At 45.2% G+C, this 24,073-nt stretch overlaps 1 protein-coding gene across 3 annotated transcripts in view; it reads right to left on the bottom strand.

Annotated features, from left to right (window-relative positions):
• Positions 1 to 24,073, bottom strand: part of RCOR3 (REST corepressor 3) — a 92,331-nt gene that overhangs the window by 17,425 nt on the left and 50,833 nt on the right. Inside the window, exons 1-7 of one of the 3 annotated variants that reach the window (XM_056568226.1) lie at positions 21,624 to 22,057; positions 21,455 to 21,511; positions 11,081 to 11,158; positions 9,600 to 9,652; positions 8,441 to 8,602; positions 5,685 to 5,809; positions 461 to 539 (exon numbers count right to left, since the gene is read on the bottom strand). In XM_056568226.1, coding sequence (XP_056424201.1) covers positions 461 to 539; positions 5,685 to 5,809; positions 8,441 to 8,602; positions 9,600 to 9,652; positions 11,081 to 11,158; positions 21,455 to 21,511; positions 21,624 to 21,750 — 681 coding nt within the window. In that variant the 5' untranslated portion in view covers positions 21,751 to 22,057. Of the gene's footprint in view, positions 1 to 460; positions 540 to 5,684; positions 5,810 to 8,440; positions 8,603 to 9,599; positions 9,653 to 11,080; positions 11,159 to 21,454; positions 21,512 to 21,567; positions 22,058 to 24,073 lie in introns of those variants that run through there. The other 2 variants (XM_056568228.1, XM_056568227.1) reach the window with 2 other exon arrangements.

The raw sequence follows: 24,073 nt of genomic DNA, 5'->3' as shown, positions 1-24,073 counted from the left end.
ATATGGCATAAGATGTCTGAGGGCCAGAGTACCCCTTTAAATGGGTACTCTCAAAACTAATTTTTGTGTTTGGACCTTGGTCCTAAGTCTGTGTATGAGATGGGGGAAAATGTGCTCTTGAGCCTTTTAAAGCACAAATAAAACATAGAAAACATCATTTTTTTTTTATTTAAAAGTATATTTTAAGTATATTAGAAACATTTTTTATTTTCCATAAGGAGTGCAATAGCAAAAAATTTATTTTAATGAGAGTGGATTGCTATGTTATTATTCTTTGACCTTTAAGTTCTTAGACACTACTAAAAGTTTGACTATTTGATGTGGCTATAATTCTTCATTAAAGGAATTGTCCAGGAATAGAAAACCTGATCTTATTTCTTCTTAAAACAGGGCCAACTCTGGCCTCCGGTTGTGTGTAGTATTGCAGCTTATTTATATTGAAGTGAATAGAGTTACTTACTTCTTTTTTCGCTTCTTTTTTAGGGTCATAATCGGTATCTTGTGCCTCCTTTGGATGCGCTTCCTCCACATCTTCATCACTGAATGTAAAAAAAAAAAAAAAAATCACTGAAATGTTAGATTATCTAACTGTGTGATTTTGTGTGATAGAACTTATTGTGAACAAAATATATGATACATGGCTTCATTGAAATACCATTGTAATTAAAAAGGAAAAACTTGTATAGATCAGTAGTATAAGCGAATATAAGAAACTTTAAATATATCTTATCTGACAAAAAAAAATGAGATTTTTTGTATTCACCGTAAAATCTCTCTCATGGCCTTCATTGGGGGACACAGAGACCATGGGTATATGCTCTTGCCACTAGGAGGCGCTGACCCTAGAAAAAAAAAGTTGGTTCCTCCCTGGCAGGATATACCCGCCCACTGGAAGTGAGGAAATCCGTTTTGTCACAAAGCAGTAGGAGAAGCCAACCAAAAGACAAGTCCGAAGGACCCTAGAAAGGAATCCCGGAGAAAAACCCAAGAATCGGAAAAGGCTATCCAGACAAGAATGAAGAAATGGGTGGGTGCCGTGTCTCCCAATGAATCCCGGCGAGAAAGATTTTAAAAAGGAGAGTACAAAAAAAATAAAAAATTATAATATATATCTCAGTTGCTCTTCATTAACGGACACCAAGACCATGGGATGTACCCAAAGCAGTACCTGGGGTGGTAAGAACACCACCAGAGGAAGGGAGTCAGTCCAGAGACTGAACCCCAGCCAGCCGTAAGACACGCGGACGAGACCCTGGGCTAAAAGGTAACCGAGGCCTGGAACTGAGCGTCCGGCAATTCCCACTGTCCATGGAGATTGACTATGACGCCAAGGAAGGGCCCATCCTTAAAAGAGACTCTAAACCAACAGGCCACAGAGAGACAAGAAGGGGCGATGCAGAGACCCGATGGGCCGAACCAACCTGGAAGGTGGTAGGAAACCAACTACGAGAAGAACAGAACCAGACAGAGGGAGAGCCCGGTTGGAAATAAAAAAAAAAGAAGACTGAAGGACAAAACCAGAAAACACAGCGAGAAAACGCCAGGGAGAGTCAAAGGCGAGCCAGTAAAAAGGTAAAGAAAATAAACTTCTGGAAAAGAGAGACAGGAACCGTCTCCTGAGAGGCACGGTGCAGAATATCTGAACCAAAAAGTTGTAGGCGCCAAAAACCACAGTCCCAGGGGCACAGCGTGAGCACCCGGGGAGAAGAGCGGAATCAGAGGACAACACACAGGCTTAACAGCAGTAAGAAACCACATCCATGCAGCAGCCGAAAATTGGCCCGACTGGAACAACCCAGTAGACCAGCTTGCCCTCCAACCCCAGAGTATATGGACCCAAAAAGAGGAAAAGGAAAGTAAGGAGTAACCTGAAAACCCGGAACGGTTGACATGGAACTGGAGACTCTCGAGTCACCGGGAAGTACCCCACCTGCAGGGAGAGCAAACCCAAAAACAGTGAAACGCCCCGGGAGTCATACTGCTATGTTGGGACAAGAATCTCGCGGAGAAGCCAGGGCAAGGGCACTACATGTGCCTGAGACCGCAACCATCACGAAGGCCTGAAGAAACAGGAGGACCGACCCAGAAAATAAAAAAGGTACACCACAGGAGTCTAGGAGAGAGCCCAAAACAAGGAGATCAATTGGTCATGGAACCAGCGGTCCGAGCAGACCAGAGTACTCCAAGCAACGTCCTGTCAGGATGGGAACAGAGGGAAAGCGAAAGGGAACCGAGCTGGTACTCCCTGGCTCTGGTCACAAGAAGGTTACTCCAAAAGATCGAAGTCGCAGTGTAGCACCACTGACAAAGGAAAGGATAAGCACACCTTTCTCGGGAGATTGCTCCAAGGAAGGAACAGAGCAATGGCAGACTGGCTGTTGCTGAGCTATACACTAATGCATAAACCCCTCCTACAGAGGAGTGTGCCCTAGCAGCATGAGCAGCAGTAGACAACCAAGAAACCGGAGGAGAGCCAGGCTGCAATAGTGAGGAGTAAGCACACAAGCAGAGCCAGCGAAAAGCACTTCTGATCGCTCCCAGCAAAAAAATAAAGGCCCAGCCAGGTACCTCACCCATGTTGGGGGAAGCAGGAGATTGCTCCATTCTGGCAGAAGAAAATGCTTAGCGAAATAGTCCCCCTAGTGGAGGAGAAAACAAGGGGAGGTGGAGCTGAAACTTAGGCACTAACCGTGCCAAGCTTACTGATCCCTGTACCCCCTGTGGAAGGGAATTTCCCCAAGAGCGCCATGTACCATAGGAGCAAGGAAAGGACGCCCTACGGTAACGGATCAAAGTACTGGGTAATCGCAGCCCCCAGGAACCCTTCGAAAACACACAGAGGTACGGAGGAGCCATTTTGTGTCCCTAGAGGGAGCCGAATCCTGGACACTGGAGCTGGGAAGATATAAAAACACGACTATGAATGCAAGAAAGAAGCACACACAGAAACCTACAGCGTTGGGAGGAAAACCTTGGACTGGATTAAATAAAACAAATAAATAAATGGTGGCAGATGGTGCAGCCATCCCGGCCGATGACTAAGGCAACAGAGCAGGCGCCTGAGACACCCCGTGCAAGAACCCAAGAAGATACCTGGAGGCATATTTGGTGGGGGGGGGGGGGGGGGGGGGGGCTGAAAAACAGACTGTCGCCCCATCAGGCCCCATGCCAGAAGAGGTGCTCAGAGGGGGGTACCAAGACTGCCACCACAAAAGGAACCACAGGCATACAAATGTCCGGAAGCCTGGAAATTAGTCTCAGCACCCAACAGCGTGCCACAACCATGCCCTGAGAAGACTAACGTTAGGCTGTTAGGAAGGGGAACAGAGTGCTGCTGAGAGGTCCATAGAACCTGCAGGAAACGCCCACACCCCATCTCTTAATGGCACTACACACCAGAACTGCAGTCGCAGATGCAAGAGAGGAGGACGAATGAGGTGCAGGAAATTTGCAGACAGTCTGACTTACAGGTAGAAAGGTCCAATGAACCCAAAGAGTCACTTCTTCGGAACTTCACACCGAGTCACCGGACGTCTGCCGATGGAGCGGCAGGAATGGGGAAGGTGACCTGTTGGATGAGAAAAACTATGCAGACAGTCTGGCTAAGAGGCATAGGGACCATGGACACACCGGTTCAGTCTTCAGAACCACACACTGAAAGTGGCTTACCAGCTCAAATCCATCATAGCAGCGGGCATGTGGAGATTGACCTGGGAAGGTAGGGAACCCTGCGAACCCCAACATGGTGCATTGTGAAAGGCCTCACTCAGAACTACACCTCGGCAGTGGGTTACCTGAACATCCGCCAAGGTGTGGGAAGTGTATGGTAGGTGACCCGACATAGTAGTAAACCAGACAATCTTTTGAATTTTTTTTTTTTTTTTTTATAAACCGGCGTGGGGCGCCCTAAGCATTAACCCCCGAGCCGAATCCTGGACGCGCTACGGGGGAAAGGAGAGCTTCGGAAGAGATCCGAGCAGCTGAAGATGATAAAACTAGCGGCCGCAGAAAGTACAGGGAGACGCTGCAAAAGCCGGCGGCTGCACTGAGACAGAAACGGCTGCCGTAACTGCGAGTCCACCGGCCTGGTCTTCATATACTCACCCAGGCGGCTTCAGCCAACTTATGGCCACGCTGCATCATACCAGGCTAATATAGCGGGGCGAACAGGGGCAAGTGGGGGACCCGGACCCAGGGTACAACCTCCAGGCGCTGTCGATAAGGGATTGACGGCCCATACTCTTATGTTCCGTGAACGCATATGGGGAACAGGTAGCACCACGCTCTTGAACCCCCACCTGAAAAAGGGAAACAAAAGGGAAATAAGAACCTAACTAAACAACCCTTATTAGAAAATAATTTAAAAAAAAGGACCAGGTCTGGGAGAGCTCCCAGACATGTGTCCTGCCTCCTACTGACACTAGCTAAAACTGATTACCTCACTTCCAGTGGGCGGCTATAACCTGCCAGGGAGGAGCCGACTTTTTCCTAGTGTCAGCGCCTCCTAGTGGCAAGAGCATATACCCATGGTCTCTGTGTCCCCAATGCTTCTTTCTCCCATTATTAAACCCCTACCCTCCTGCTGCTTAAATCAACTTCTCTGAAAAACAGCTCAGCTTTGTTCTGTGTCTGCAAGACAAGTGATACAAGTCTATGGAGAGAGAACAGCAGATTATAGGTAAAGCCTGCAGAGCAGAAATCAGCTGAAATATACCATATACAGTGACCCCCTCCCCCGACCTACGATGGCCCTGACATACGATCATTTCAAGATACAATAGCCTCTCAGAGGCCATCGCATGTTGAAGGCAGCATCAACATACTATGCTTTTGTATGTCGGGGCCATCGCATAAACGGCTATCCGGCAGAGCAGACTGCTTCAGCTGCTGCCGGATAGCCGTTTACGGTGCCCCGACAATCACTTACATGTCCTCGGGGCTCCGGCACGTCCTCTTCGGGGTCCCCTGCTACATCGGCGCTCTCCTGCAATGTCATTGTGTCATCGAGCACGCCGTCCCGTCATCCAATAGGAACAGCGTGCGTAGCGATGTGATGGCGGCTACGGAGAGCAAGGATCCCGGGCAGCAGAGACGTTCCGGAGCGACGGGGACACCACAGGGACGCGGTGACAGCGATGGAGGGCGGCATCCAGGGCAGCGGTGATGGGTCCGGAGTGGCGGGGACACGTGAGTATTACCTCCTATACTTTACATTGCATGGATCCCTCAACATACAATGGTTTCAACAAACGATGGTTCATTTGGAATGGATAACATCGTATGTTGAGGGACTACTGTACAAGTTATATAATGGCCAAAAATAGCGCTTATCCTCATATGTGCACACACGCGCACACACACACGCACGCACCAGCTTATCCTGAAAAGGAACCTGAAATGACTGGTACACTAAGGCTAATTTCACACACCATAAATACATATACAAAAAAAAAAAGTCTGGGCAGTAGTTCTGGAACAGCTGGAAGTACACTGGTTGGGAAACACTGCCTTACACAAATGCCAATCACTAGACAGATATAGACTAACAGGCAAATGCAGCAGCAAAAACTTTGATGAATGAATGATTACTTTCACTTGACACCATCTCATTTTCAAAGCACTAGAACAATAAATCTTTGAAATTATAAATATATATTGTAAAATATATTGTAAATATACATTACCTTTCACCATTATTATTTTTACTGGCTAATTTCCTTGCTTGCCGATCCATCAAACTTGTCCGAGAACGCGTTTTTTTCCAGGAGTAGTAGTATTTTACCAGACTTGCTATGGTCTTATCAGGAAGCTATGTCAATAATTTGTAACATAATATTAATTTATGAAACTTCATAAATGCATAGATGCAAAATAAAATACACTTTACAGGCAATTATTTGTGTTCAGATAGAGTACAGATTACAATTTTTTTTTTTTGCCGTGCTAAAAAAAATAAAAGAAGGAAAAAAATAAAAAAGGCCAGATAACCCCCTATAACTCCTTAAGGACATTGGCCCACATTTATCATTGTAGTGCAAGTGAAGCATTTTTTTTTTTTTTTTTTTTTTTTTTTTTTTTTACACCTTTTTTGTCGTGTGCTGATAATGTGTAGGAGCACCAAATTTATTAAAAAGGTAAATAAATTTTGTGCAGGTCCACATTTTCTGAAATTCCTGTCTACACATACACCAAAAAGCTACATCATGTCTGGGCTGGTGTAGTTTTAGAGACTTTTCAGTGGCTTTGCGCCTTTTTTTGATCCTTTTTACAAAAAGGCGCAATCCCTTCCATATCATGTCTATTGCCAACATCAGTGGATTGCAACTCAAAATCAGCAGAAATGTGTAAACAAAAAAAAGGCGCAAAAAAACCCTGCTTGCGCCTTTTTTGCCCCTTTTTTAGACACAAAAACCAGTCTAAAGACAATGATAAATGTGGGTCATTGGGTGTCAATGTACACTAGATGTCATCTTCCTGTCTATAAAAGCATTCTGAGGAGCTGAGCACACTTCATACTCTGTTGGTCCCGACTGCTATTAGCAGCCGGGACCCATGGCTAATGCTGGACATAAACGATCAGGGCGATATCTCTCATTAATCCTTTAAATGCCATGATCAAAGTTGATTGCGACAGCACCCCACGTGAAAAAAAAAAAAAAAGGTGGTGTAAAAAATAAATAAAATAAAAAAAACTTAGAAAGTGTGAATAAGTCTCTTTCCTAATAATTTGAACCACTTTACATATGTGGCATCCCCACATGCAGAAATGTCTGAGCTATTAAAATATAAAGTTTATGAAACTGCACGGTGAATTGTGTAAATGTAAGAAAAATAAAAAGCAAAAAAAAAAATCTGAATTGTGTCTGTAGGCTCCCAGCCTCCATTGCATACTATAGCGATGCAGCAATATAGAGGCCACATCTTCTAAAGGGCTGGACCTAGTTCAGTAAATAATACCTCTTCGTCCTCCTGTTCACTCACACTATAACCCTGTGTATCAGTTTTCCTTAAACCCCTTAAGGACTCAGCGTTTTTCAGTTTTTGCATTTTCTTACCTTTTAATAATCATAACCCTTTAAATTTTCCACCTAAAAATCCATATGCTGGCTTATTTTTTGCGCCACCAATTCTACTTTGTAATGACATCAGTCATTTTACCCAAAAATCCACGGCGAAACGGAAAAAAAAAAAAATAAATAAAAAAAAAAAAATCATTGTGCGACAAAAGAAAAAAAAACAAAAAACCATTTTGTAACTTTTGGGGGCTTCCGTTTCTACACAGTACATTTTTTGGTAAAAATGACACCTTATCATTATTCTGTAGGTCCATACGATTAAAATGATACCCAACTTATATAGGTTTGATTTTGTCGTACTTCTGAAAATAAATCATAACTACATGCAGGAAAATGTATACTTTTAAAATTGTCCTATTCTGACCCCTGTAACTCATTTTTCCGTGTGCGGGGCGGTTTTACGGATCATTGTTTGCACCGTGATCTGAAGTTTTTATCGGTACCATTTTTGTTTTGATCAGACTTTTTGATCGCTTTTCCTTCATTATTTAATGGTATAAAAAGTGACCAAAATACGCTATTTTGGATTTTTTTTTTTTTACGCGTACGCCATTGACCGTGCAGTTTAATTAACAATATATTTTTTATAGTTTGGACATTTACGCACGCGGCGATACCACATGTTTATTTACACTTTTTTTTATGGGAAAGGGGGGGGGTGATTCAAACTTTTATTAGGGAAGGGGTCAAATCACATTTATTAAAACTTTTTTTTTGTAGTGTTATAGCCCCCATATGGGGCTATAACACTGCACACACTGATCTTGGCATGTATTAACGTGCCATTGATCAGTGTTATCGGCGCTTGACTGCTCCTGCCTGGATCTCAGGCACGGAGCAGTCATTCGCCAATCGGACACCAAGGAGGCAGGTAGGGATCCTCCCGGTGTCCTGTAAGCTGTTCGGGACGCCGCGATGAGATCCCGAACGGCCCGACTGAGCTGCCGGGATACTTTCAGTTTCACTTCAGATGCGGCGCGTCTGAAGGGTTAATACAGGGCATCTCCGCAATCGGTGATGTCCTGTATTATCTGCGGGTCCTGGCCGTTGATGGCCACCGGGACCGACCCGATACGACGCAGGGTCACCGTAAATATACATCCTGGGTCGTTAAGGAGTTAAAAGGTTACAGCGAGTAAAAATGATTTTGCATCCTTTACAGTTCATTTCAAAACTGGTGAGCCAAAAAACAAGCCAAAAGTGGGTGGCATGTAATGATGACACAAGGTGAGGAAATGTGATCATTATAGTGTAGGGCAGTATAAAGGCCAAAGGCTCTCCGGGCATGCTGGGAGTGGTAGTTCTGCAACAGCTGGAGGCACCCTGGTTGGGAAACACTGGTGTAGGGGAACACAATAGCTTACCATTTGCTGTATTCTATGGAAGCTTTTTCCATGGAAGCTAAATGCTTGTTCAAACAAGACTTTATCTTCAACCGTCCACTCATCAGGGAAGGGAGTAAAATTGGGCAAATCAGCAAGTGATTTTTCAATGTTGTGTTTGTGCCAAAAAAGCATTCCAAGAGCCTACAGGAAAAAAAAAGCAGATTTATGTATTAGCATTTAACAAATGTGACTTCACTAAATGCTTTGCCATCGATAAAGAAACAGACGAGCTCCTGTGTTTTCTGTTGGGATGTATGTTTATATGAGCTATAGGACAGAAAAAGGATGACATTTTTTTAAAAAGTTTTTTTTCTGCCTCCAAATAGTTCTAGAAATAAACATAATAATAAAATTAATAACATAATAGCCTACATCAATAAATGAGACCCCCTACAATATGGCAATACTGGTGGTTGTCAGCTAGGCATAACGTCACATAACATCAATTTGCTGAGTTGCCCTTTGCAACCAATCAGATCGCTTCTTTCATTTTTCAGAGTCAAAAAAATGAAAGAAACGATCTGATTGGTTGCTATGGGCAACTCAGGAATTTTTTCCTCTGGACAGGTTTTGATTACGCAGTTTGATAACGGTTGCTACTTGCACCTATTTCTGAGACTTTCCATTCGCTTCGCCTCCATAGGCCATGATCACATGTGGAGGTTCACTGAAGAAACCAAGGTGGGAAATTAATCTTGGCTTTACACTGCGATCAGACACTTATGCCCTTATTTTATTAATTTTTTTATATAAAATGCAAAGTGCATAACCCCTTTAACTACAATGAACTATGATTTCCAGGAAACTATCTGGGAATTGGCTTTGAATAACCAAAGTGGCCACCCCTACAGCTTCTTCCCACCCACCTTGTTTGGAAAGTCTATGGATTTGTGTGTGTGTTTAAGTTCAATCACTTGGAGGTGGGGAGAAGCTTTTTGAGACCTCCCTTGTAACTCAGTGTCCCTTTCCCAGCTGGTTTAAAAACAAATTTCTCAGAAAGTTCCAGCTCCCTGTCCTATGGAAGCCCGACTGGTTGATGCTGTCCACAGGTTAGGAAACATGAGACTCCTGACAGGTTGATTTGAACTTACAGAAAATGCTACAGTAACAATTATCTTAAAATGAGCACAAACTATACCTGCTCCACGTTGTAGCCATGCTTTTCTTTTGCTATAGCAATGTATTCATCCACTTAAATAAAAGAAACAATTATTTTTAGAGATATTCATGGATTTACCACCTAATACAGTTTCAATTAAATTATAAATGTGCAAAAGCCAGCCCATGTTCTCAGCTTTGTGCCTGCTGTCAAATGGTGGTAGGCCTATACAAGCAGGCATGGATGTGGAGAATAAGAGGCGAGAGGATGGCTAACCCTGCGCTTGTTGATTTGAGGAAACGCCCCCTGGGCACTTGAGCACTATTTTCACCTTAAAAGGGGTACTCTGCTGCCCCTTCGTTCGGAACATTTTGTTCCGTATGCTTGGAACGGGCGGCGGAGGTCCTGACGTTACAACCTCGCCCCCTCAATGCAAGTCTATGGGAGGGGGCGTGGTGACCGCCCCTCCCATAGACTTACATTGAGGGGTCGTGGTGTGACATCACAAGAGGGGCATGGTCATGACAACACGACCCCCGCCGCCGGCACGCAGCATTCTAAACGAACGCTGGGTGCTGCACAGAGATTGCGGGGTTCCCAGCAATCAGACATCTTATCCCCTATCTTTTGGATAGGGGATAAGAGGTCTAGGGGCAGAGTACCCCTTTAAAGTACTCCTTTAAACGTCCTTGTGGTCGTCCGTAACCAGACCCGGAGCGAACACTCTCCGGGGACTGATTACAAACGGGGTGCCACGTGCAAGATCCTGGGGCTCCCCAGCAGCGGGACTCCCGCAATCAGGCATCTTATCCCCTATCCTTTGGATAGGGGATAAGAGGTCTAAGCACCGGAGAACCCCTTTAACAAAACGGCTTATGCCTTGCCAAGAGGACTACAAGAAAAGTGCAGTATTCCTTTTTTTTTTCAGAGCCGCTCCAGCAAGTATTTATCCAGAACACCCCTTTAAAAATTAACCTATCCGCAATCCTTCTCTTCCATGACAGATGATGTTTGGGACCTCCCAACTCACTGACAGATTGGCAGGTTTAGAGGAGTTTTCTGTTTTATAAATCCCTAGCCTTAAAGGGGTATTCCGGCTTTATACATCCCCTATCCAAATGCGTGGCGCGACATCACTAGGGAGTGTAGCCGTGACATCACGTCCCCGTCTCGGAGGAAACGCCTGGCACAGAATGCCGGGGGCTGCACCGAGATCACGGGGGTCCTCAGCAGCGGAACCCCTGGATAGGGGATAAGATGTATAAAGCTGGAATACCCCTTTAACAAAAAGAGCATTACATAGTGACAGGCTGGCACCGCCGCAGAGTTCTCCCCAGGCATGGTTATGTCCTATGGCAGCCACAGGGAAGTGATGTTATGGAATGGTGCAATGTCACTAAAACCCGTAAATATGGCAAAGGCAGAAACTGGTGACGTGTTCACATGCTCTGTACTCCAGATGCAGAGGGATGGCAATAATATACCCTACCTACAAATAATGCCGCAGATATGGTACTTACACTTCAGATCAGTTATACTGTGATAAGGAGACCACACCAGCATTCCTCCATTATCTTTATCCGTGTACTTAGTAGCACCTTAAATGCAAAAGTCAAAGTCAGAGACAAAAGCAATTTCTTTTGATGACCCTTAATATTATTATTACAGATGTCAGGAATTAAAAGAAAGCTTTTCTGTATCATAGTAATGTATCATAAGATTTCTAAAGCTATACTGTCATTATTTATTAAACTTTTGGCGCTTTAGATCGTACAAGCTCTTACTCCCATAACTCTCTGCGATCACAAGGTATAAGCAGGTGATATGCACAGCAGTGCTCTTCACTCCCCAGTCGGCCAGCCGATCCGACCTTTTCACGCCATACACCAGCGTTTCCCAACCGGGGTGCCTCCAGCTGTTGCAAAACTACAACTCCCAGCATGCCCAGACAGCCGAAGGCTGTCTGGGCATGCTGGGAGGTATAGTTTTGCAACAGCTGGAGTCACCCCGGTTGGGAAACACTGCCATAGACTAAGGCTGGGTTCACACTACGTTTTCTCCCATACGGGAGCGCACACGGCAGGGGGGGGGGGGGGGGGGGGGAGATAAAACCTCGCGCTCCCGTATGCCTTCGTATGCGCTCCCGTATGTCATTCATTTCAATGAGCCGGCCGGAGTAAAACGTTCGGTCCGGTCGGCTCATTTTTGCGCCGTATGCGCTTTTACGACCGGACCTCAAACCGTGGTTGACCACAGTTTTAGGTCCGGTTGTAAAAGCGCATACGGCGCAAAAATGAACCGACCGGACCGAACGTTTCACTCCGGCCGGCTCATTGAAATGAATGACATACGGGAGCGCATACGAAGGCATACGGGAGCGCGAGGTTTTAGCTCCCCCCTGCCGTATGCGCTCCTGTATGGGAGAAAACGTAGTGTGAACCCAGCCTTACGCAGTGAAAGGATCGGCTTTGATTGGCAGTCGGGACTGTGGTCTAATGGAGTCTGATGAAGCAGTTTCAAGCATCAGAATCTGAGTGAGGTATAAAGTGTACCCTGTACAGGTAAGGTTGTCGGTAATCAGGTTCTTTCACAGCTACAGCATCAGACAGAAATCCCTGTGTGTGAATAAAGTTTTGTCCAGAGGGAATGGGGGGAGATTTATCAAAACCTGTCCATAGGAAAAGTTGCCCAGTTGCCCATAGCAACCAATCAGATCGCTTCTTTCATGTCTAACAAGGCCTCTGCAAAATGAAAGAAGCGATCTGATTGGTCGTTATAGGCAACTCAGCAACTTTTCCTATGGACAGGTTTTGATAAATCTCCCTCAATGTTCCTACTAGAATATACCGCACGGTCCAGCACTGTCTGCAACACGCGCCTACAGATGCCAGGGCAGTCTGATCCTGCAGTTTAAAGGAGTCAGGGATGCTTTATTTATTTTTTTAAAGGGGGATCCCTCCTAGGACTGAAGAACTTGTGTCCGGGGGAGGAGGGGTCTCCTCTTTCGGAGATCCGCCCAGATATTTTATAATAGTTGGCAAGTATTGTGAAGCTATTTGGGGGTACAACCTTGGCCCTAGTGTCCAAAGCCCCCCACATGCCACTATTACAGGTCGGGGTGGCATTACAGATATTCTATTGAGGACCAGGAGCTTCAAGTTATCCCTCTGACCCAGCCTTAAAGGGAACCAATCAGCATATTTTATGATGAGTTATATATGCTAAAAATCATTATCCTCACCATTCCTGGGGGATGTTTGTGCCGCCAGGAATGGTGGTGAAGATATTAAGTTATAAAGGCCCCACCTGGCAAGTAGTCCCCTGGGCGGGGACTTACTCTCACCAGCTCCGTTCGCTGTGGCTGTGCCGGCTTGAATGAAAGCTCGCTTCATCGCTCTCCTCCGTCTGCTTAGGTCCCCTGGGGATGGTGAGGATAATGATTTTAGCATATATAACGCATTGTCAAGCATTATATATGCTAAAATATGCTGATTGGTTCCCTTTAAATGGTCACTGTTGTCTTAAACAACTTACCTCCATTTGATGTGATTACTAGGAAATTTGCTAATTACTTTATTTACCGCACTGCCTGTTAGGGGAATTCCCTCCCCAGTAACAGAGAGACCAGGACACAACACAGGATGTGGGGGCAGCGCTTAGCTACTGCTGCGTGCAGGGGGCTTAGAAAGCCTATGTTGTGTACCTGCAAGCTGGGCCAGTCTGCCCACTTCTGATCATTCACTGTTCTTGAAAAATAAGGCTTGACACATCTCTTACAACCCATAAGGCTCAGGGCAGCTGTGTAAATACCAGTGTACCTGCTGCTGCAGAGTAAACACCAGCTACCTTTAACTTGTCAGGAGCAGTACAATGCTTAGTGTAACTCCTTCCTTGCTGTGCTGCAGTTTCCTTTCTGCTCACAGTATTTGTGCAAGTATACATGTAATCATATAGGTACTACATACATCAACAGTATAGATGTTGAATCTCACTATGAATATAAAAATGTATACTGTAATCTAAATACTGTATATATTTTCTATATTATTAGTATCTGCCCTTTGGTTGATACTTCTGGGGTGGCCTTGACATTTGGAAGTGGAGCTATGTACAACCTGTTCCAGTCCATCATGCTGCCGATCTTTATCCTTTCTTTTGACACAGCAACACATTTGTATGCTTAGGGTATGTTTCCATGTGCAGAAGAAGCTCCTAAAGAAAGTGCAGTTTTCAGCTCCAAATGACTTCAATAAGAAATGTTAAAAACACAGTCATTGGAGACCTAATGTGCTATGATCTGACATCCACAAATAGATCAATCAGATCCCTAGTCAGCAATGTATCCAGCTCAAGATCCATATGGAATCAGGTTCATTTTAGATCACGATTGGCTGTACCAGGTGAACCATGTTCCACATACATGCTTTGGATTACCTACTCCTCTAACCCTTATTACTCTATCAGGTTCTGTAGATTCTGTGCTACATACTTTATATTTGTTTTCTTGGATTACACAGCATAAAATCTGCAGCATAAATGCTGTGAATGAATATACCTTGAACATGTCTGTACTTAACCTGTTGGGGATGAAGGGCGTACCTGTACACCCTCCGCCCACTCCCTTTCTATAACGCAGGGCCACGCGTCCTAGCGGGTCGGGCCTGGCACCTAGCAACGGACGGAACCTGTGGCTAATAGCACGCAGCACTGATCACGGTGCCGCACGCTATTAACCCCTTAGACTTAGCTTTCAAAGTTGGACGCAGCGTTCAAAGATGAACGCTGCGTCTAAAGTGAAAGCACATTAATGCCGGTTAGCTCAGGGGGCTGTTCGGGATCGCCGCGGTAAAATCGCGGCATCCCAAACAGCTGTAGGACAGCACGAGGGTCCCCTACCTTCCTCCTCGTTGTCCGATCGCCGAATGACTGCTCAGTGCCTGAGATCCAGGAATGAGCAGTCAAGCGGCAGAATCATTGATCAATGGTTTCCTATGAGAAACCATTGATCAATGTAAAAGATCAGTATATGCCGTGTTATAGCCCCATATCCCTTATAAAAGATTGAATCAACCCCCTTTTCCTATTTAAAAAAAATAAAATATAAAAAATAAAACAGTGTAAATAAAAATAAAAACAAACTTGTGGTATCACCGCGTGCGGAAATGTCTGAATTATAAAAATATCGTTAATTAAACCGCACGGTCAATAGCGTGCAAAAAAATTCCAAAGTCCAAAATAGCGTATTTTTGGTCACTTTTTATATCATGAAAAAAAAAGCGATAAAAAAGTCTGATCAATACAGAAATGGTACCGCTAAAAACTTCCGATCATGTTGCAAAAATGAGCCCTTATATTGCCCCGTAAGCGGAAAAATAAACTTATAGGGGGGTCAGAAGATTACAATTTTAAACGTACATATTTTCCTGCATGTAGTTATCATTTTACTCGTATGGACCTACAGAAGATAAGGTGTAATTGTGTACTGCGTAGAAACGGAAGCCCCCAAAATTTTCAAAATGGCGCTTTCTTCAATTTTGTCGCACAATGATTTTTTTTTTCACGTTTCGTCGTAGATTTTTGGGTAAAATGACTGATGTAATTACAAAGTAGAATTGGTGGCACAAAAAATAAGCCTATGAATTGGTGCAAAATTGAAAGGGTTATGATTTTTAAAAAGTTAAAGAGGAAAAAAATAAAATAAATAAAAAAAAAAAAGGGGCAAAAACGGAAAAACCCTCCATCCCCAAGGGGTTAATAAGGTACAAATTTATTTTCTGTACTTTTTTTTTTTTTTAGATACCAGATTTGCATATATAAAATGTTTAGATAATTTTTTATAAAAAACATTTTTTAAAATGAAATGTGACAAAAAAAAAAAAAGCATCATTTTTGGTATTTTTTTTATTTTTTTACGTTTACGCCATTCACCATACGGGATCATTAACAATATATTTTGATTGTTTGGACATTTACGCACGCGGCGATACCAAGTATGTTCATGAAATTTTTTTTTTTTTTATTTTTATTTTTTTTTTTTATGTCCCCATAGAGGACTATCTATAGCAATCATTTGATTGCCAATACTGTGCAGTGCTATGCATAGGACACAGCACTGCTCAGTATTATCTGTGATCTTCTGCTCTGGTCTGCTCGATCGCAGAAGACCTCGGGAGACTGCCGGAGCCAGGTAAGGGGACCTCCGGCTGTCATGCTGGATGATCGGATCACCGCAGCAGCGCTGCGGGCGATCCGATCATCCAATCAAAGTACCGCAATGCCGTGATCTGTATTGATCACGGCATCTGAGGGGTTAATGGCAGACATACGCGCGATCGCGGATGTCGGCCATTACGGGCGGGTCCCCGACTGCTGCTAGCAGCCAGAACCTGCCGTGTATGACTCGAGCCCCCTTCCGATGCTCGCGGTCATACACAGGACGTAAATGTACGTCCTGGTGCGGGAAGTCCCGCCAAACCAGGATGTACATTTACGTCCGTGGTCGTTAAGGGGTTAAAAAAATAAAATAAAAAATTCAGCGCTTTAAAAAGCTGTGTATCATCCCTTATTCTTGCTCACATAGTGCAATTTCCCAGCAGGAGAAAGTGGGAGTTTCCCAGCAGGCATGACATCACTGAAGCCTGCTGGGGGACCACTTCTGCCCTCACATAGTTGCAGCACTGAGATGCACAGAGCCTGAGGTTTTCTATTCATCAGTGAGCCTCTTTGCTGCTTTCAATAAGGCTCTTTGCAACTTTAAGTCTGTGCTGCTTTCAGTGAGGCTCTGTGCAGCTGGCAATCAACCTCAGTGCAAAGAAGCACGTCCCGAGTTTGGTCTCCTGCCAGTTTACTGTATAAATTGCAGCAGGGAACAGAACAGAGCCACCTAGTGGCAGTTTATTAGTTTACATTTTAAATCTTTTACTCTTTTAACACCCTCATCCTAGAGCTTGTGTGCTCTGTTTACTTGTACACAGCCTATATAAAATTCTCTCAAGGATTCTCTGAGCAGTTTTTCCGTAACTTCTCCCCTGCTGTTATGTCTAGGTTCACATTTGCTTCGTGGCTCCTTTGCAGATTCCATTCAGAGTCCAGAAATGGAGCCAGAGGGTCCATTGCACGACTGACACCAACAGATCCAGAGAGATCCCATTGAATTTAATGTTGTCCATATACCGTATTTGGCAAGATTTGACCAAAAATAGTTTTTTGTCCAGTTAGATACTGCAAAATAAACAGAATCTGTGATTGAGCTTCTAAACCCAGCCAAAGGCTATGTTCACACGGCAGGATTTCTGAGCAGAGTTGTCCTGTTCATTTCAGTTGGATTCTGCTGCATTGTACCTGTTCAATGTACCTGCGGACTCTGCTGGAGAGGCATCACAGTCGTGAAGATGGTGGATTTCTGAGCGGTCCTAGTGCCACCAAAGCAAGCAAACGTAAGGAATGTCCATCCATATTTTCCAGCAATTGCCAGCAACGGCACCAGAATTTCAAAACGGAATTTCGCTCCGTAGTGTGAATTCTGCCTTAAAGTGCCCTGATCATTAGCGATCACAGCATTTAAGAGCCTGAATGACAGGTCAGATACTCGATAGTCTCCTCAGAAAAATATTTTACGATGTTGAATTGTTTTATGGCACCTGGAGGCCTTCTACAGAGGAGGTCGGAATAAACGGAGCACACATTCTGTATAGGGACATACGTTTCCACGTTGAGCGATCGGAAGAGTTTGGCGGTCCCATAGAGAATGAATAGAGCAGTGGCCGCGCAGGAGCTGTGAACTTCTCTATTGTTTTGTGGACAATTATGTCCCAGTTCTCCAGATTGCCGGGGTGCCCCACCGATCAGCTTCTTATCCTCTACCCTATGAATTGAAAAATCTGCTGCATTCTTCTACAGGCAACTGTTACTTAAAATTCAAAGCAATCCGATTGGTTGCTATGGGCAACTGCACCCCTTTTCCTTTACACAGGATCGAATAAATCTGTTCCCCGGGGTGTGTAAATAAAGAAAAAGAAAACTACTTGTCCAAGGGACTAAAACGTAAGTACAGTCTACTTGTCCCTAATGACATTTTTTTGCACTCTTTTTCCTCCTCTCCCTGTAATAGCCATAACAATTTTTCCAGTTACAGACCCGTATAAAGGCTTGTTTTTTGTGGGACCAATTAGTGCTGGGCGGTATACCGCTTCATACCGAATACCGAAATGTTTGTCCTGCACGATATGAATTTTTCCCATACCGCAATACCAGATGGGCCCCTCCCCCTCGGGAATGAATGAATTATCAACCCAGCGCTGCGCTGTCCTCACATCGGGGAACTAATCATATGTGCCCCGCGAGCGCTGTTCTGCTCCCCCCCAATTAATTATCAGCCCAGCGCTGCGCTGTCCCCATCAGGGAACTAATCACATGTCACCCACAAGCGCTGCCTTCCTCGTCCTCCTGTTTGCTGCGGCCACCGGTGCTGGAACTCTGTACTATATGCTGTATCCCTATGTCCCGGGCTACAAAAGATAAACAAAATAAACTTTAACTCACCTCCCATTGGTCCGGTACCGGCCTCACCTGCTTCCTGGGGACGGGAACGTCGGACAGCCGTCAGCCTATCACCGGCCGCAGCGATGTTCCGCCTCGGCCGGTGATAGGTTGAGCGCACTGTCATGTAAGAAGCCGGCCTCTCACATAACAGTGCGCTCAACCTATCACCGGCCGAGGCGGAACATCACTGCGGCCGGTGATAGGCTGATGGCTCTCCGTCCACCCCACCAGGGAGCATTAACATGTCCCTTTAGACACCACTGTCAGCTGCGATCTAAAGTGTTAATAGCCAGCCGCCGAGATCGCCGCATACTATTAGCGGCGGCCCCCAGCTACTGAAATCAGGACATGTTGGTTATAGTAGTTTCGCAACAGCCAACAGCTGTCCAGGCATTCTGGGAGTTGCAGTTTTGCAACAGCTGGACGGTATGACCAAAAATGTGTATCACGGTATTTTTGCAAGTTACGAAGTTTCCACGGTATTTAACGGTATTCCCCTGTCCGGCCGGCTCCTTACATGACAGTGTGCTCAGCCTATCACCGACCGAGGCAGGACATCGCTGCGGCCGGTGATAGGCTGATGGTTCTGTGATGTTCCCATCCCCAACGTGAGGCCGTTACCGGAGAAACGGGGGAACGTAAGAAGGAGAGTTACAGTTTATTTTGTTTATTTTTGCAGCCCGGGCACAGGAATATGTAGTACAGTACAGATTTTCAGCGCCCCGCAACTCACAGGAGGACGAGGTGACATATAATTAGTTCCCCGATGTGGGGGACAGCGCAGCGCTTGTCTGATAATTCATTTGGAGGGGGGGGGGGGGAGAGAAGCAGAACAGCACCTGCGGGTCACATGATTAGTTCCCCGCTGTGGCTGATAACTCATTAATTCAAGGGGGAGGGGCCCAACCGGTATTGCGGTATGGGGAAAAAATTAATATCATGCAGGAAAAAAATTCGGTAAGAACCAGTATACCGCCCAGCACTAAGCTCTAGGCACACACTTTGGAAAACACTGCCAAAAAGCATTATTATGGCTCAGGGCATGCTGGCAATTGTAGTTTTACAACGGCCGGACAGCCACAGACTGCAGATCACTGCTATAAAGTAACAAGATTTTTACATAAGATTTAATATATTTCTTGCTGTTGTCATTTGCTATAAAAAAAAATGTTTTTAACAAAAATGCAGCACTGCCCCGTTCCTCTGTTATTCTTCCTGGAAATGCAATATTATTCATCAGGGCATCCTGGGAGACTTCGTTCTGTGCCATATGGTGAGTCTAAGGTTGGGGGAACTCTGCTGGACAGCAAGATCAAGATTTTTATACAATGTTGCATTATACATGTTCCTCCTGGAAACGCTGGTGAAAAACAAAACAAAAAAACTTATCTATTCTGCATACAGATGAAGACACTCGTGGCATGATGGGAGTTGTAGTTTTGAAACCGATGGAGAGCTAAAGGTTGGGGAACACAGACCAATATTACAGCTGCCTGTCAGGGTGTGCTGGGAGTTGTAGTTTTTCACCAGCTTAATAGTGACAGCATAGAGAATAGTGTTTCAGGGCGCTATTTTGTGGCCTACTAGTGGTTCCCAACTGGAGTGGTAAGAGAACCCGTCAGAGGTGCCACTGCACTCCACTGGGGAAAATGGCGCCATGCGCACTAGGACATCGGCCGTTTAGAACCGCCATGCTGGGAATTGTAGTTCTGCACCAGCTTGAGAACCACTGCTTATGGGGAGCCCAGGCAGAGAGAAACATTAAGGTATTTGTAGAAGGTTTAGTGTATTCATCACTTGCTAAAAGGAATAATTAAAAATAAATAAATAAAAAATCTTAAATTTGTTTTACTTCGTAGAATTCTGCATTGTGCGTTTCCTCCATTATTCCTCCTGGAAATGGAAATTGCTCCGTTGTTCTGACAAGCAAAGATGGTCATACCATGCACGGAGCTGTATTGGTTTGGGGCATGCTGGGAGTTGTAGTTTTGCATCAGCTGCAGAGGCATAGGTTAGGGCAGTGTTTCCCAGAGTGCCTCCAGCTGTTGCAAAACTACAACTCCCAGCATGCCCGGACAGTCGTTGGCTGGGAAACACTGAGTTAGGGAATAAATCCACAAGGAACTATTATGGCTCTGGGCATGATGGGAGTTGTAGTTCTGTACCAGAGGCATAGGGCAGTGTTTCCCAAGCAGGGTGCCTCCAGCTGTTGCAAAACTACCACTCCCAGCATGCCTGGACAGCCGTTGACTGTCCAGGCATGCTGGGAGTTGTAGTTTTGCAACAGCTGGAGGCAACCTGGCCAGGAAACACTGAGTTAGGGAATAAATCCACAAGGAACTATTATGGCTCTGGGCATGATGGGAGTTGTAGTTCTGTACCAGAGGCATAGGGCAGTGTTTCCCAAGCAGGGTGCCTCCAGCTGTTGCAAAACTACAACTCCCAGCATGCCCGGACAGTGTCCGGGCATGCTGGGAGTTGTAGTTTTGCAACAGCTGGAGGCACGCTGGCTAGGAAACACTGAGTTAGAGAATACAGCCACAGGGAAATATTATGGCTTTGGGCATGATGGGAGTTGTAGTTCTGCACCAGCTGCAGAGGCATAGGTTAGGGCAGTGTTTCCCAGAGTGCCTCCAGCTGTTGCAAAACTACAACTCCCAGCATGATGGACAGCCAACTGCTGTATGGGCATGCTGGGAGTTGTAGTTTTGCAACAGCTGGAGGAACACTGGCTGGGAAACACTGAGTTAGGGAATAAAGCCACAGGGAAATATGACACTGGGCATGATGGGAGTTGTAATTCTGCACCAGAGGCATAGGACAATGTATCCCAAGCAGGGTGCCTCCAGCTGTTGCAAAACTACAACTCCCAGCATGCCAGGACAGCCATTGGCTGTCCAGGCATGCTGGGAGTTGTAGTTTTGCAACAGCTGGAGGCACGCTGGCTGGGAAACACTGAGTTAGAGAATAAAACAACTGGGCATGATGGGAATTGTAGTTCTGCAGCAACTGGAGATGCAGTGTTTTATGGAACAGCTATTCATGCATGGACAATACATAAAGGAAATGGGCCAAATTTCTCAATTACAATGTTATTTTATATTCAGTATATATTCATATAATCCATGTATATCTATGGACACATTATACAAATACTAATATAAAATGACAAGATGCATTGTACTGTGTATCCATAACCGCATCTATACCGCAGTCCAGTGTGCATTATCCCAGTAATGGCGGCTCTAATTCCCCAGTCTGCACAAAGCCCTATGAGCCTCATCCTCCTTCCCTGTACCGAGGCTACCACCACCTCCCCGGCCGCAGCCCCACAGACAAAATGGCAGACGTACCGGGCTCGTAGTCGGGGATCCGGGCCTGGAAGTCGGCTCCCACCCTCATGCCCACATCTGTAAAGAGAACAGGAGACGGCTATAGCGGGAGCCGAGGGCGCACTCACACTCACACGGGGGAGAACAGGGGACGGGGAGGCTCAGTCACCACACAGATCGAGGCTACCACCGTGCTCGTCGTCGCTGCCGCCGCTGTCCTCGGAGTAGTGCCCATTGGAGGCGCTGGACGGGCTCTTGGTGCCGTTGGAGCGGTTCTTGCCCAGAAATTCGGTTCCCTTGTCCATCATCCCCGGCATGGCTGCGGCTCCCGCCCGGTCTCAGATAGGTGAAAGGGGGACTAGTTAATATGGAGGAGGCTGGGGCGCACTCACACGCACTCTCCTCACTGCTGCTCTCCTGGTATCACTCCGCCGCCGGGCTCCGCGCTTAGGTCGGTCATGTGATCTGGGGGGAGGTGTGCGGCTGGGTGCTGTGAGGGGAGCGGGTGTTGAGTGTAAGGAGGATAGGATGGGTGGACGGGAGGCAGGGGGATTAGGGCTGAGTGGGCGCTGAACTCCTTGACCTGGTGGAGGGGGCCGCCGTGTGGTGTCCTGCTGCGGAGGGACACGGCTGCGAGTGATGCGCCCTTCGGGGAGAGGGACAGAGGCGCCGACTGAGCTGGGTGAATGGCGCTGTCTACACTGTGCGGCAGCGATACATCATGTCAGGGGAAGAATCTGTATACACACCCTATAGTAATACATCATGCGAGATACACCCCATAATAATACATGTGAGAGACATCCCATAATAATACATGTGAGAGACACCCCATAATAATACATGTGAGAGACACCCCATAATAATACATCATGTCAGGGGAAGAATCTGTATACACACCCTATACATCATGCGAGAGACACCCCATAATAATACACCATGCGAGAGACACCCCATAATAATACATCATGCGAGAGACACCCCATAATAATACATCATGCGAGAGACACCCCATAATAATACATCATGCGAGAGACACCCCATAATAATACATCATGCGAGAGACACCCCATAATAATACATGTGAGAGACACCCCATAATAATACATCATGTCAGGGGAAGAATCTGTATACACACCCTATACATCATGCGAGAGACACCCCATAATAATACACCATGCGAGAGACACCCCATAATAATACATGTGAGAGACACCCCATAATAATACATCATGCGAGATACACCCCATAATAATACACCATGCGAGAGACACCCTATAATAATACATCATGCGAGAGACACCCCATAATAATACACCATGCGAGAGACACCCCATAATAATACACCATGCGAGAGACACCCCATAATAATACATCATGTGAGAGACACCCCATAATAATACATCATGTCAGGGGAAGAATCTGTATACACACCCTATACATCATGCGAGATACACCCCATAATAATACATCATGCGAGATACACCCCATAATAATACATCATGCGAGAGACACCCCATAATAATACACCATGCGAGAGACACCCCATAATAATACATCATGTGAGAGACACCCCATAATAATACATCATGTGAGACACCCCATAATAATACATCATGTAAGAGACACCCTATAATAATACATCATGTGAGAGACACCCCATAATAATACATCATGTCAGGGGAAGAATCTGTATACACACCCTATACATCATGCGAGATACACCCCATAATAATACATCATGCGAGATACACCCCATAATAATACATCATGCGAGAGACACCCCGTAATAATACACCATGCGAGAGACACCCCATAATAATACATCATGTGAGAGACACCCCATAATAATACATCATGTCAGGAAGAATCTGTATACACACACTATAATAATACACCATGCGAGAGACACCCCATAATAATACATGTGAGAGACACCCCATAATAATACATCATGTCAGGGGAAGAATCTGTATACACACACTATAATAATACACCATGCGAGAGACACCCCATAATAATACACCATGCGAGAGACACCCCATAATAATACATGTGAGAGACACCCCATAATAATACATCATGTCAGGGGAAGAATCTGTATACACACCCTATAATTATACATCATGTGAGACACCCCATAATAATACATGTGAGAGGCACCCCATAATAATACATCATGTGCGAGAGACACCCCATAATAATACATCATGTGAGATACCCCATAATAATACATCATGTCAGGGGAAGAATCTGTATACACACCCTATAATTATACATCATGTGAGACACCCCATAATAATACATCATGTCAGGGGAACAATCTGTATACACACCCTATAATAATACATCATGCGAGAGACACCCCATAATAATACATCATGTGAGAGACACCCCATAATAATACATCATGTGAGAGACACCCCATAATAATACATCATGCGAGAGACACCCCATAATAATACATCATGCGAGAGACACCCCATAATAATACATCATGCGAGAGACACCCCATAATAATACATCACGCGAGAGACACCCCATAATAATACATCACACGAGAGACACCCCATAATAATACATGTGAGAGACACCCCATAATAATACATGTGCGAGACCCCATAATAATACATCATGCGA

Source organism: Hyla sarda, chromosome 3, assembly GCF_029499605.1.
Source record: "Hyla sarda isolate aHylSar1 chromosome 3, aHylSar1.hap1, whole genome shotgun sequence".
Classification (NCBI taxonomy): domain Eukaryota; kingdom Metazoa; phylum Chordata; class Amphibia; order Anura; family Hylidae; genus Hyla; species Hyla sarda.
This window is presented reverse-complemented; position numbering and strand designations above follow the sequence as displayed.